The 15,708-nt window shown below is 40.4% G+C and overlaps 1 protein-coding gene across 4 annotated transcripts in view; it reads left to right on the forward strand.

Moving 5' to 3' along the window:
* ELOVL7 (ELOVL fatty acid elongase 7) overlaps nucleotides 1-14,657 on the forward strand; it is a 52,130-nt gene extending 37,473 nt beyond the window's left edge. For 3 of the 4 annotated variants that reach the window (XM_006258721.4, XM_019496101.2, XM_006258720.4), the window contains exons 3-8: nucleotides 2,802-2,992; nucleotides 5,828-5,908; nucleotides 6,183-6,239; nucleotides 10,640-10,745; nucleotides 12,512-12,648; nucleotides 13,869-14,657. In XM_006258721.4, the coding sequence (XP_006258783.1) occupies nucleotides 2,802-2,992; nucleotides 5,828-5,908; nucleotides 6,183-6,239; nucleotides 10,640-10,745; nucleotides 12,512-12,648; nucleotides 13,869-14,078 (782 nt within the window). In that variant the 3' untranslated portion in view covers nucleotides 14,079-14,657. The remainder of the gene's footprint in view (nucleotides 1-2,801; nucleotides 2,993-5,827; nucleotides 5,909-6,182; nucleotides 6,240-10,639; nucleotides 10,746-12,511; nucleotides 12,649-13,868) is intronic. The other variant, XM_019496102.2, reaches the window with a different exon arrangement.
* Nucleotides 14,658-15,708: the final 1,051 nt, after the last annotated feature.

A 15,708-nucleotide genomic window follows, 5' to 3' on the forward strand; every position in this document is an offset into this window, starting at 1 on the left:
CAAGGAGCAGTTCCCTACTTAATATAAACAGTCATTTATAGCAGTTTCTTACAGAGCTGTTACAGGGCCTGCTGTTCTCCCCCAGCCTCTCTCACTCTCCTTCTCTTCCCATCTCCTCCTCCTCACTCCCTGTTCCTCCTTCAGACCCCTCCCTTCTGCTGCTGCTGGTTTTGCCTCTGAGATCTATAAGTGTTACACCTTTCACTGGGGAGGCACAGGTATGGCATTTCCTGGAGACTGCCTGTGGCAGGGCTGCCCATATAAACAGGGAATTTTGCTGCTGGAAGGCCAGGCAACAGCATTGCCTGCAGGGCTGGCTGCAGGGATGCTGGTATCAACTGGAGGTAAGGGAGGGGTTGTAGGGGAGGTTCAGGAGGCTCATGGTCCTTGGCATGACCTAAAACTGCACCCTGCAGGGAGTGGGTGACCTGGTAGGGCTCTCAGTGGTGCGGGAGCCCCCAGGAAATGTCAGGCCAGTTACTACCCCGGTAAAAGGTGGGTCAGGGTGCCTTAACCCCTAGCCCCCACAACTAGGTAGGGTCTGGAAGGTGGACCACCAAAGAGAGAGAGAGAGTGGGGCCATAGACTCACACCTATCTGGACTTCCCCTGACTGGTCAGAGCTGGGGCCAGGACTGGAAGGGTCGAAGGGCCCAGGGCTCACCGCGAGGAACGCCCAAGAGCCAAGGGCCTGGGGTTCCGACTGGCCTGGAGGTGGGCCAGGTGTAGTGAACCAAAGGTCCAGGGGGGGACCACACCCATAAGGAGAAGCAGTTCAGGGAGTGATGCTACCCAGGACGAAGGCGGAACAGGCCGCCTGAGGAGAGGAATCCAGGTGGGGTTGAAGGAGTAGGATTCTAGGGCCCAGTGTGGGGGGCTGCTGATAATGAGAACATCTGGATGCCATCTGCGAGGCTTGGGCTGTGGTGTAGGGGAGGAATGGAGCTGCAGATAGCGCCCCCTGGCATCGGGGCAAGAAAGGAGCAACTTCCTGCTTTATTAACATCAATTAAATAATTAACAACAAGGCGTGGTGGGAGGGAAGGTGGGAGGTTAGCCCAGAAACAGGTGGGCGGGCCACAGGGAAATCGGCCCTGAGAAGGCCCCCTGTTACATTACACCACCCCACCCCACCACACCAACCAACCCTGGCAGGGTGCAGTTTCACATCTTACCCAGGACCAGGAACCTCCTCAATCCCCATAGTTCCTACCCTGACCTCCAGGTATTCTGGGAGATGCCGACTGAGTCAGTCTCCCTAAATGTAACTGCTAGCTCTGTTCTTGGGGCCTGGGCTTATACTGAGGCTGCCCAGCCCTCCTCCAATCTGGTGGCCCTCTTGTGCTTGTGTGACCACCTAATTGGGCCTAACCACATCTGCTGGCTGCCCCACAGCCTGCTCAAGCACTTTAAAGTGGCAGGTACCAAAGGAGGTGCCCTGCCACAGGGGGTCATCTTTTAATTCACCCCTCCTGCTGCTGTAGTGGAGGTAGGCAGTGTGGGGCTGGTGGTGTGGGGAAATCAAGCAGTGTGACCCCAGCTTGTGCTTGCTCTCTTCCCTCCCCTTTGCTTCCCACCCTTGCTCCATGTGACAGGCTGTTCCTATAGCCTGGGGCATGGAGTGCAGCCCCAGTCCAGCCCCTGTAGCAGCTGTGTGGGCTGCATGCCACTGCTACAGACAGGGCTGGGGCTGTGCTCAGTGCCCCAGGCTGCAGAATGGATGGAGCCTGCTGGTGCAGAACAAGGCTGGGGGAGAGGGGCAAGCAGAGGCTGTGTGAGCAGGGGGGAAGATGTGAGGTTGCAGAGGCAGTAGGGGGGTAACAAGGGTGGGCAGCAGCTGTGGTCCGACTGCAGGTAGGGGCTGGAGCCTGAGCCACAGCAGCCACTCATCCCTGCCCCCCCATATTTGATTCTAAGATGAGGGGCTGCCCCCATGTTAAAAAGAACTCATCTCAGAATTGAGTAAATGTGGTGTATAATATGCCAAGAACATTCCTTCCAATGCTGCTGAGCAGAGAAATTGAAGGGAATCACAGGAATGAAACAAACTCCATTAGACTAAGGAGATTAAATGAATTCTGCAAACTGTTCTTAGAATGATCACGATATACTAGCAGTAGTGTTCTTTTTTGTTTTGCTTGTTGGATTATGGATGGCTGTACCTGGATATACAGTGTTAGACTATTGTGTGAACCTGCTAAGTAACATTTGCTTCGCTTTCTTCAAAGGTGTAGATTGTGTGTGTGAGAGACTAGAAATGCCCAGGCAAAATTCTCTAATGATTCTGAGGTCTGGGACTAGACAAATGAAACTGAAGCATAAATTAGTGTGAATGAAATAAATCCCTCTAGTGAGGGGGATACATTGTTATTTTAGCCAATTTTATTTCATGTTTTTCTGTACCCTGCCAATAATCTACATTTTAAAATATGCAGAATGTGAAGACTTAAATTGAGCCACTTGATCTTTATTTATCCCCATAGAAAGATGTCTCAGAAGGTTTTGAATCAAAAACTGAGTAAGAAATTTGAAAACTTCTGTATGGGACAGTGGTGACTTCAATAATAATAATAGTAATAGTGACTTGCCTTGCTTGATACACCAAGGACCAAATGAGATTCAGAAGAAGCTCTTAAAGGGGCTACATTTTGTGGCCACATTGTTATAAAAATGTAAGGTTAATACTCAATTCTAAAATTTCACCTGATGAGAGAGCTTAAACCATGACTTTTTAAAGAATAGAATAACTTTAAGTCAATGTGGATGTGATGACTGTTGTAAAAATCATGATTTTTCTTCTAGATCCAAGAGTGGAAGGCTTGCCCCTCATGTCTTCACCTGTGCCACAGGCTGTTATCATTGGAGCATATATTTATTTTGTCACTTCTTTGGGGCCAAAACTCATGGAAAACAGAAAACCTTTTGAACTTAGGCAAACAATGGCATTTTACAATTTTGCTGTGGTAGCCCTATCACTCTATATGACTTATGAAGTGAGTATTTTAGAATAGCTACTTTCTTTTGTTTTATTTTTCTTTAAAATGGTAAACTGTTTTTGTGTACATATGTATATTTGCATTATGTTACAACAAATATAAAAATCTTTTCCGCATTGATTCTTCCCAGATCTGTTGTGCTGAATGTTGAAATTAAGGTATCAGAAAGTTTATATAAAATTGAGGTAGTAGTTGAAGAGAGAATTATTTGTAGATGAGATGAAATGGGTATTTTGTACTATATAGTCACACAAGCTTATCATTTAAAATCAAACTATTGGCTAGGTTAATTTTTTAATTTGTGGGCTGGGAAAATTAAATCAGACTAGCCAATTTCGTACAGTTTTTATAGGTGTGTGTATTTTTATTTATTTTTTTTCCTGTCATGCAGTAGAATAGGCTGTTTTTAACACTGAACAGGGAACATAGAACCATAAAAGTAGTTACAAATTAATTCCAGCTTTCAGACTGCACAGACTACACAACTCAGATCTTGTAAATGTTTCTTTTATTTTAAAAATTTAGTTTGGTATCTTGCTCGCTTAAAAACCTTACCTATTACAATATTTTAGAGTGATTACTAACTCTCTCTCTTCTTTCCTGTCATGCCTCCTTAGTTTTGTGATTTTTTTTCTCCTCATTTCCTCTCCCCCCCCCCCCCAGCCCCTTCCCCTATTGAAAGTCGAGGGGAAAAAAACCTGTGCTTCATAGAACAAGGTAGCAGTTTTCACGGGTAGTGATCATGTGATTTGGATTTAATGGCACAAAAAAATCTTACATGTACCTGGTATGTGCACTTACAAATAATGGCATTTGTATTAACAATATTGCAACCATCTATAATTTAGTCATTCTTCAATAGAGTTGCTCAAAGTGTGGCTACCTGGCAGTACTACAAATGGCCAGCTAAAACATCTCAACTAGCAATGGCTCTTTCTAATGGTAAATCTGGCTTTGATACAGTTGTTTCAGCTTTTAATAAACTGGTAAAAGGTTATCACACTGCTGTCAATTTGGCAGTGTTTCTATTTAATTCAGTTAATATAACCACGGTAGTAGATTACAGAGTTGTTCATTTTTTAAGTTCTCTTAGAGAACTGATACATTGGCTAAGTAATAACTGTTGTACAAAGTGTAAGTGTTAGGAAGGTGAAATGTATGTTTCCTTTTGAACTTTCTGCTTTAGCAAATAACACACATTTTTTCTATATCTGTATCTGGGAAGGATAAAAAGCCCTTGCCTTTTTTACTCCTGATGCTAACATGGTATTTGAGTTCCTGACCACCACGCCATTGTTTAAAATATCACAAAAGAATAAATAGATGCTTTATAGCAGATTGAATCTCAGCCCTTCTCTGGCTTCCAACAAAAAGCTAATTCTTTTCTGTAAGCCATTTTGTGGGTGTGTTGGCATTAGGCAGTCTTAATGTTTCAAATCTTGTTGATCTGATATTTGTTAAATGAATAAACTTTTACAGATATTATTCAAAGTTCAGTTTGCTCTGGACTACAGCTCATCTGCCAAGAAAATTCAATTTCCTATTGTACATTAATAAATTATCAATTGACAAATGTATGTCAAAAAGAGGGAGTCTGGTACTGGTGGCTGGCAGGAGTGAAAATGAAGTGTGATGTCTACAATGCTGCTCTTGTCTGAACTCTAATATAGCATGAGAGAGAAGGATTAGATGTGACATTTGTTGTTGTCATTAGTACTGTACATCTGTTTGTGATCATAAGGGCTCAGCTTCTCCTGTCTAATTTGCATACCAATTTTATATATGTTTTTTAAAGAAAATACATACTAGAAAAATGGATTTTATTGATTCTTTCTTCATCTCAGCCCTCTTCTCTTAGCTACAACTTATCAGCCTTGGGAAAAAAAGCTGAAACAATGAGCTGAGATGATGTAGATATAAACCAAAATTCATTAATTGTAACTTTAAATTGATTTTTAAGGGAAAAACCATTAAGAAAAAGCCCAGAACAAACAAACAGAACAGAACACTCCCCATTTTGACAACTCTTGATTTTTCTCTTGTGGCCTTTGACCCCTGTTAAAGAATTGTTACAAATGGAAACCTATGAAGCTATTTGCATTTTGACCTGGCATGTGATTTGGGCAAAATAATTAAGGGGAACTTGCTACTGCTGCACAGCTTTCAGTTTCTGAAGCATGTCTGCCATTGAATGAAACCAAAAAACTTTCAGTTATTCTTATTGCCAGATTTTCCTCCTCAGAAGGTGGTGCCTTTTAGTACAGTTAGGCTTGCTCAGCTGAACTGGTTTAGATTGTAGTAATAATGATTTAACTGAATCATTTGAATGCTCTTCTGCTAGACCTGTTTGAAAATAAGAGTGGAAAAAAATAAAGAACTGGATTATTTAATTAAGGTCTAAACAAGCTTAAAGTGTAATTTTATGTTACTACTTTAACATTTTCTCAAGTGTCAACATGATTGGATTCCATACCAGTACAGAGGCCTTTTTCTTTTTTTGTTTTTGCATGATTTATTTACTTCAATTACCTGCTTCCCATAGAGATGAAACAAGACACAAATCTAATGTCTGTTCTGGGGAGCAGGTATTGCTTCTTTTGGAGCAATGTGGTTTAGATAATTGGTTATAGATGTGGCTTTCATCCACACATGGGTATGGGATTCAACTGCTGTACTGTGCAACAGCAACAATCTTTAGGATAACCACTTTTATTTTGAGGTAGGTGATGGCTAGAAAGCTGAGTCAGCCAATCCCTTGTTAAAGTTGCTCAAAATGAATGACATTTTTTTTTCAGTCATAAACTAATTCTTCACTGTTCCCCTTCTCACCAGTTTCTTATGTCTGGCTGGGCCACAGGTTATTCATTTCGTTGTGACATTGTCGACTATTCCAGGTCACCAACAGCTCTAAGAGTGAGTAACCAAATCCAGCTAATTGTTATGCAACATTAACTTTATTCTTAGGAATGCTTTTTGAGCAGTCATCTGTATCACCTTGGGGGAGAATGTACCAAATGAGAGAGCCTGGATGCATAATGAAGAGCACATAAGGAACTAGAAGGGGCAGTAAGGAAAACATTTGGAGAAAGTTCTCTAAAGCTGAAGAAAGTTTTGAGTTTAAAACAAAACCATAAACACACATTCTTTCTATAATAATTTGACCCTGTTTATTTTTGGTTTCTCTTAGATGGTTCAGACTTGTTGGCTTTACTACTTTTCCAAATTCATTGAATTACTAGACACTGTAAGTATATAGTATATATGAAAATTAGTAAATATGTGATCTTCATGGAAGAAAAGACAAACCATAGGAGTTTGATCATACAGAAACTTTGTTATTCAATGATTTAGCATCTTCAATCAGAATTGATAAATCAGAGAATGCTGAAGGAGGAGAGCTATTTTAAGCCTCGTTGTACAACAAACTTTTTTGAGCATGTCCTTGTTGGTTAGAAGGGGGAGACTTGAAACGTCTCCAAACTGTTCTTGCAAAGTACTTAAATGTAATAGGTTGGGCTTGAAACAAGTGCTGGCTGTGCTTCAGGTTCTCTGTTTTTTCTGCTCTCCCTCATCTTGTGTGTGTAACAGTGAAGTTTCCAGATACAGCATAATGCCACCTGTCCCAAATTCAAACATCGATACTGGCTGCAGTGAACTAGTAACATAATTGATATTTGGCTTGACACTGTGGGTTGTTTGCTTGGGGGGAGGCAGGACAGAAATTCTGGAAATGGATGTTGATTTATCTGCAAGGTCCCTTCTGACCCTACATCTATGAATCTATGACTTAGTTCTTCTTCTTTTTCTTGCTGTCCATTAATTGAGTAACTTTGAACTAAGCCTGGGCCTGAAAGCTTCATTTCTTCATCCAAATCCTGACAGTTGTATACTCTTCTCTAACTTCTCATTTATTCAACTATTTCTTAGCAGTTTTCTATTGTAAAAATGTAATTGTTATCATGTCACCAAAGTTGCAAACTTGTGCTGTTTAATTTACTATTCCTAGCTATTTGAAAACAATCCTTTATTGTATGCATGCTGTTTATTCTGCCCCTGATGGTTATCTTCCCTTCTTCTGTGTACTGTAGCCTACTTGTTCTTGCCAGCAGACTCTACCTTTTTTATTCCTTCTGTTTTATTCCCTTCCACTGTGTTGTTTGAATTTTCTTTTTTCCTCCTCCCTTAACAGCTTCTCTCTGCAGATTGCTGGACTTCTAAATACTGCAGCACCAAAGTCTACATTGAATCAACTCAGTCTTGGGCCCCACTGCCATTCAACATCTGTGGGCAATTCTTTGACATTTGCAAAGTGGTGTATAAGTGCTAAATATTCTTTCTTAATGATGCTTTCTCTCTCAGATCATTTCTCTGCCTTTTATTGAATTCATTTAGACACTTTCTATACAACTTCTAAAATACTCTAGAGTTTTCAGTCTAAACAGACAAGGTTCCTTGGGTGAATTTGATATCTTTTATTAGACCAACCCAAATGGTTGGAGAATAGTTAAGCAAGCTTTCAGGTTCAAAAACCCTTCGTCAGGCTAAGAAAGCTGTCTAAACAGTGTAGTTCTCTTACCCTCGCCCTCTGTCATGTTCACTGAGTTTATATAAACTGCAGAAAATATTCTTTTGTAAGCCAGCAAGGTACTTCTAAATCAGACCATTAAATTGAATTAATCCTGAGTCTTGAATGAGCTTATTTATTTTAGTATGTATTATCTGATCTTGGTCTCTTAAATTCCCTTTTTGATAACTGCCCATTATAGAAGGGAGTCACTGTCACTGGAATATCGGAAGAAGCAATTCAACTCCTTTAAAAAGGAAATGAAGAAATAGACTTCTGCTTCTTCTCTAAAGCCTCATCTACATGCAAGTTCTTCACATAAATTTAATTTTTCACTTGCTTTTTGAGTTATAGATTCCAGTGGCTTAACAAAGATGAGGTGGAATTACTATCTTTACTATATGTGGATGGGAGAAGGAGAGGTACAAAGAGCCTGAGGGGTCTGACTTCTTTTTTTTCCTGATAACATGAATACTGGGAAAATGTACAAACAACTTTTTTTTAAAGTATGTATCTCTGGTACAGACTACTTTTATGATATTGAGCTCCATAATGCACAACAAGATGGAGTAGTTGTGAGCGTTATGCTGGCAAAGACCTGAATTTGATTATTTAGAGGTGGAACTGATTGGTCAGAAATGTTGATTTTTATTTGTCTGCAGTAGTATATGTGTCAGTGTCATTCACACCGTGCTCCCTAGGCTGCAGTCTCTAGGTCAGTGGTTCCCAACCTTGGGGTCACAGCCCCATTTGGGGTTGCAACGCTCAAAAATAGGGTCTCAAAGATGCTCAACAGTATCAATTGATTATGCATTTAATATCTTTTTTTAGACTTTGTATTCAATGTTGGTTTTCAATCTAAAAAGAGGCTAGAATGATTTCAAGTGTTTAAATGAAAAATATGAAGACCATAAACATTGTAATGCCATATTTATGATTTGTTGATTTTGGGGTCGCAAAAATTTCCAATGTTTAAATAGGGTCATGCTGAGGAAAAGGTTGGAAAGCCCTGCCGTAGGTGAAAGAATCTGTTCTGAAAGTCGATGTGGCTTTCACTTGGGACTGCTGAGTCCACCACTGACATGGTCTTTTTGGTCAAGCAATTGCAAGAGAAGTGTAGAGAAAAATGAATTCTACTGTACATAGGCCTTTGTCAGGTTGATAGAGGCTTCGATACCATCAACAGACAGGGTCTTTTCACTGTTTTAAGAAATTGGGTATCGACACTCCCCTCCCCTCCCCCCCAAACTAAACATAATGAACATAATTTGATTGTTACATCAAGGTATGAAGGCAACTGTAGTATATGAAAACAATGAATCAAATGCCTTTGACATCAGTGGGGTGAAACAGGGGTGCGTCTTAACTCCCATGCTTTTTAACATCTTTTCATTCCTGCTTTTTCATGCATTCAAGAATGGCAATGATGGCATTTATCTTCAAACCAGACTAGATGAAGGTTTGTTAACTTAGCAAGGTTTAGTGTGAAAACCAAGCTAAAACGAACTAAGAAAAGAACTCTATTTGCTGATTACGTAACCTTGGTTGCCCACAGTGAATATTCCTGGCAAAATCTCTTGGGCAGATTTTCTGAATCATGCAAGAGCTTCAGGGTGACAATTAGTCTCAAGAAGGCGGTGTTCATGTACTAAGGGGTGAAAGAACCAATACCTGACATTACTCTGGAAGATAAATCTCTTGGTGGTGTTGGCCATTTTTGCTACGTGGACAGGAAAATTGACCTTCTGATTGAACTGCCTAACAGAATTAGAAAAGCAGCTAAGAATTTTGGATATTACAAAAACGTGCATAGAATAACAGCAAACTATTAGCTGAAGTGGAGATATGAATCTACGAGAATTGTGTGCTGTCATTTCTGCTTTATGGTTCAGTAACGTGGAATACATATCCTAAGCACGTCAATAGACTAGCTTCCACATGAGATGTCTGTAGAAGATCCTGAAAATAAAGTGGGAAGACAGAATGCCAAACCCAGAGGTACTGGAGTTCACAGGACTGACTTGCCTAGAAACCACTATCAAGGAGTTTGCAATGGATTTGTCACATCAGGAGAGTGAGAAAATACTGTATCCTAAAGAATATTTTGTTCAGTGAGATGAGATGGCTCTAGAAAGTGGGGTCATCCTTTATGGTGGTACTGTGTATCATTTTTGCTCACATCGAAGTCATTCACTCAGCATCAACCTAGAAAGCTAGGAGGAGCATGGAGAATCCCATCTGATCTGGAGGGAACATCTGGTTCTGGGTGCAGTTCAACATGAAGCAGCTTTGATCCAGAGGATGGGAGCAAAGCAAGAAAGAAAAAAGCAGCATTTTGTAAATTTAGACTCCATCTTAGATAACATACGGATCTGTGAAACTTGTAACAAGTTGTGTCGCTCTGAAATTAGGCTGGTCAATCCCTGCGGATTGTCCCAGGACCCAGCCCAACTTGTGCTGCTGTTTCCTGCCACCCTGCTTCTCTCCCCCATGACCTGTAGCAGCAGGGAGCAGAGAAGCTGTGGGGATCTCCTCACCCACCACTGCTCCCCCCATGTTGCCCTGGCGATACACCTCCTGCACGTAGGGCTGTGCCCCTCAAACCAGTGGCAAGCACAGGAGATAGGTTGCTGGGACAGTGCAGGGTGAGCAGGGGCGGGCGAGGAGATCCCTGCGTGGCTTCTTTGCTCTCTGCCATGCCAGGTCACGGGGGAGGAAACCAGGGCAGCAGAGAACAGCGGTGAGCAGGCCTGCTCTTCCCTGCCACCATGTGCACCTCTAGCAGGGCTGGGGCCACCTCTGGCTGGGGGAGCAGGGGATGTGGGGGGAGCTGGGGGGAGGAGAGGCATGAGCAGGGCCAGGGCGTTGGTAGGCTGATGTGCAGCCACGGAAAACCGTGGTTACTCAAAACTGTATACCGTGGTAGCCAAAATGATATATGGAATATTAACCATGGATACTCAAAGGCGTTGTTGGTGAGGGAAACCTTTATGTGCTAGATTTGAACAACTTGCATCATAGAATTAATTGTAAACAAATTACTTGCATATACAACTTCTGTAATATTCTTAAATTTCCAGGTCTTTTTTGTTCTGCGTAAGAAAAACAGCCAAGTTTCTTTCTTGCATGTCTTGCATCATTCCATCATGCCATGGACCTGGTGGTTTGGAGTCAAATTTGCTCCAGGTAATAGAGAAAGAGAGAGCTGAAATTGTGCGCAAGAGATATAATATTATATATAATTATACATCCTATTAACTTTAAAATATTTTAATACTATTAAAATTATATGCAATTTAGAAACTCCCACACTGTAAATGAAAAGATACCAAAAAGGATATAAAGTTTAAACATTGCTTAAAAATATATATCGGTGTTCTGTGTAACTGCTCAGATTACAGCTCCTAAAATAAATGGAATGGGGGAGAAGGCAAAAAATACTTGGTTTGCTCTTAGTAGCATGCAGTATAGTGCCACTTTCTGCTGCTGGTGGATGGAAGACACACAAATGAAGGTTTTTTCATTGTTGCCTGTTTTTTGGTTTTTGAAAGAAAAAACTAAGTGTGTGTAATGCTTCTGCCAAGCATTGTTTGGCAGCAAAAAGGGCCGGGTTCACATTTCAAGGTACCTTATGAATTATACCAGTGGCTTGAGCCCCCACCCAGAAATCTGGGAACACTAAATTTGCTGAGGTATCGCATATAAACAAACCATCCCCTCCTTGCAAGCAGTGTAAAGATGAAACTTAAATTTATTACAGAGAACAAAATAAAAGAAAACAATTATAAAACACTATCTACAAAGCAAAGTCTATAGGTGGCATCCTCTTGGGGAGGCTTCACCCATAATCATGCAGTTTGGGACTTGGGGCTCCCCCACCAGATGGTTCTGGGGGCCTGTACCCCTATACCTGCCCTTCAGCAGTAGGTTGGAAAGTGGGGCCCACACCAGAGAGTCCTGAGCTGACCCTTGGGTTTACTGCACTGTGGGGAGCTGCTTGAGGGCATGGGTCCTTCTGCATTTTAAGGGGCTCTACTGATCCTGGAGATGTGGTAGAGTGCCAACCTCCACTTCCACATGTTGGCTTTGAGGGGTTAACTGCAGCTTTTGTCAGCAGACCGCACCCCAAAATTTCTTGCCCCAGTCCCAGTTCTGCTGGGTGGAAAACTGCAAAAATACTCAAAGGAAAGATCGGGCCTATCTTAGCTTGGGCCTGAACTACAACAAGTGCCCAACCGCGCTACTTGGTTGGGACATGAACTACAAAAGGAGGCACAGGCCTGTCACTGGGCCTGAACTAGGCAGCAAAAGTCCACCAGGCCTATACTGCACTGAGGTCTGGGTAAACCACATATAGTGCCAGGTCTCACCCTGGCCCAAATCTGCCAGTCAACCATATGGCTGGGATTCAGCCACACAGCTAGGCTGAAATGCAATAGCCGTGAAACGGTGAAAAGGACCCAGGCCTATGGTTGCTGCCTGGACATCCAGGCTCAGCTATACCACTGTGCTGAGACGCGCTACAATTACAAAACAGAGGGGCAGTAACTGCCAGGACCCATTACATGTGTTTATAAAAAACAAAAGTGGCAGAACACTTACAGGATGGTGTTTTATTGAGGATGCTTCAAAAAAACTGCCTTGTTCCTTGGTTCTTAAGTGTTTGGCTCTTCTGAAGCTGCCCCCAGATAATGATTCAAAAGGAGAGACTAGTGCTACAAATTTCCCTCCTCATTAAAAGATGATCTTTCTCCTGGATCTGGCATGTTTCTTGCAGATGAAACTGCATCAATGCCTGCATGGTCCCAGTGTACAGTCGTGAATAGGAATCCCTCCCCCCCCCTCCCCCACTAGCTCAAAGCAAAATGCAAAAACCTGAGTTGATGGTCTCGGCAAATGTAATTTTAATTAAAGAACTGTTGCAAATCTTAAAATATTTGATTGTTCTGTAGGTGGCTTAGGAACATTCCACGCTCTTGTGAACTGTATTGTACATGTTATCATGTATACCTACTATGGACTTTGCGCACTGGGACCTGCCTATTATAAATACTTGTGGTGGAAAAAGTACATGACAAGTATACAGCTTGTGAGTAGTTTCCTTTTGTTAACTAAAAAAACTATCAAAAACCATTTTAAGTGTTCTGGCTGAAAAATCATTTTATATGCAAATTAACATGTAGTACGACTCAATGTTAATATTGGACTGGGTTCACACAATTCATTTACAATAACAAAGTGAGTTTCACCCTCTTTTTCAACTGAGTTTGGCAAAAATCATGAACCTAGTCAGGTATTTAAAATGTGCTGATTGCGACTTTTAGAGGGACTAAACACCCAAAAGTTATCATTGAAGCCATTGGGAGTAGTGAGTAACAGCTATTTAATTATGTCGTGCTTGGCAAATATTTCTAAAGAATGATTTGTTGCTTAAACTTTTGGGATATGCATTCTCACCAGGAATAAATACTTATTTAAAAATGTAATGCATTGTTAAATAGCTAGTAACAGATTTTTTAATTATTTGGATTTTGATATCTCTGATTTGGATATGCATTTTAAAATAATAAAAATAGGTATTTTATACAGGCTGTTTTATAAAAAATAAAAGAGATTGTCAATTAAATAAGTAGAAACTCCTAAACATCACACTGACTTCTCCTGGTAGGTTGCATAGCATAGGGAAGAACAAATAGATACATTATTTAAAAAACAAAACAAAAAACAAATGGTTACTTTTTAAAATTTCTTTGTAATTCTTCTCAATAACTTGATTTACTGAGTTTGTGTCATTTTATGTACTTTTGATTAAGCTGTCACCTATTTGTTTCCTTTTAAAGAAGTGGTTTTCAACCTGTGGTTTGCAGATCCTTGGAGGTTCACAGACTATATTTAGGGGGTCTGCAAAAGAAGACTATGATCAATCAAAAGTTTGTGAATACCCACACTTACAATTCAAAGGGGTCTGCACCTCCATCCAAAATTTTTTAGGGCTCTGCAAATGAAATAAAGGTTGAAAACCCACTGCTTTAAAGTGAAATGACTGACTCCCTAATTTTTAAAATTGTTCTTCCTGTAAAACTGTTTTACAGGCTTCTGATTATATTATGGCCTGGCACATTACTATGCAAACCGCTACAGTAGGAGGGCATGGTGCTGCAAACCTGTACTTATTCTGTTTCTTACTAACCTTCTGTGCATGAGTGTGCATTGTGCTGACAATTTTTAAAGCTTCTTACTAGTGTATATTTTATATTATAAAAATGAATAGGATAATTTAATAACTCTTATTTTTTTTGTTTCCTTTAGGTCCAGTTTATTATAATTACAGTTCACATAGGACAAATATATTTTATGGATGATTGTCAATACCAGTTTCCAGTTTTCATGTTTATTATTTGGGCATATGGCTTTATGTTTTTAATCCTGTTTCTCCACTTCTGGTATCATGCTTACACCAAGGGCAAACGGCTACCAAAGGCTCTGAAAAATGGGATCAACAAAAGCAAAGATCAGTAAAGCAATCCTTCACCTGCACAAATGTGTTCATCTTAAATTAGTAACAAACTACTTGACAATCAAGATTTTGACACGCACACTACACTGTAAGTTTTGTATGTCTCCCGTTCCTCTCTCCCCCAACTCCAAAACAAAGAACTTGTATTTTTACAATAAGTTATTTGGGTTTCTAAAGCTGACAGAGAGAGGATAATAATTTGATCAAAGGCTTACATTTTTTTCCAGCAGCTTGCATATATTTACAGACACTTTTTTTCTCTCTCTCTCTCTCTCTCTCTCTACCTAGAAGAAATGAATATTTAACGACACTCTTATACATGAGAGATGCATACAAATAGACAGATCTTCATTAGGGGAAAAAATGTATAAGTATAGAGTACTTTGAGCACTAAGAGGAGAATTTTTCTTTTTAACTGGCAAGCTGTTGAGACTGTAAACTGCATTTTAATAATCTTTATGAAAAGATTCACTACTAACTTATAGAATCTAAAACTCCATTGTTTAATATACTTAATACATGTAAACATTGATTTATGTTTATATAAACTGTACTATATTAAAGAATGTAACTTCTGTAAATCTGGCAGTTTTATGTGTTTGCTTTTTTTAATGTTAAGTTTGTTACTAAGAAAACAAGTTCTTGCTTGGATAATCTTGTAAGTGAAAACTTCTAAAAGATGCTTATTTTTCTGGAATGTTAGCCTAAATTCTTTTGATGTAACATTCAACCTGTAAAACCTAATCACTTTTTTTCTTCTCTGAAGTTAAATAATTGTAAACAAATTTGATTGCAGGGGCCTCAGTTTCTCAGCAGAGGCAGCTCTGATTTACCAAGCCCTTCAACACCTGGAACAGTTCTTCTACTGGATGGCATTTTGCAGATGTTACTTTTTCTCCGTCATTACATCCCTTTACTATCATGGCATAGTCTCCTAAAAAGGATCTATACCTCAGTTGATTAACTTTGGCACTGGTGGAGCATTATCTGTGCTCTAACATGTAACTCTTCTGCTTCAACTTTCTCAGCAGTTTCTTGTTTACTGGGGAAACCTGTGCTGCTGCATTTCCAGTGCCATTTGGGTATAGCCAAAATGCCAGTTTGCTATTCTGGTTTGACCAAACTATTTCCTGAGGAAGAGTCTAGGAGGATCTCTGTTTATGTGCTGGTCATTTCAGTTCGGACTTGTAAGCATGTGTGTGTAGACTGTTCAGTGGTCAGCAGGTACACTGGCCCACTTTGCATGCATGTGTATGTCACAAAACTGTAGTTAGCAAAAAACACAGAAGTAATGGATATGAGGAAGTCAGCCCTACATTTTAGCCCTAATAAAGTAGTGGTTGGAATAATTGCCCAGGAAATGGGAGACCTGGATTTTAGGATCTTTCTCTCCAAAAGAGGTTAGGATCTTTTACCCTGACTTCCTGGCAATGTGGTCTAACTATCAGGCCATAGATTAGGTATTGACCAGTCCCCTTTGTGTGCATGTGTGTGGTTGCTGCTCTGGAGGGGCAAGATACCCAAATTCCAGTCTCGGGGTCTTGCTTTCAATGGGGCAGAAACTTCCTTACAACACTGATATGTATCTGTTATATCCAATAACTACTAAAAAAGGGAATGCTAGAGCAGGGA

The sequence above is a fragment of the Alligator mississippiensis genome, chromosome 3, assembly GCF_030867095.1.
Source record: "Alligator mississippiensis isolate rAllMis1 chromosome 3, rAllMis1, whole genome shotgun sequence".
NCBI classification, from domain to species: domain Eukaryota; kingdom Metazoa; phylum Chordata; order Crocodylia; family Alligatoridae; genus Alligator; species Alligator mississippiensis.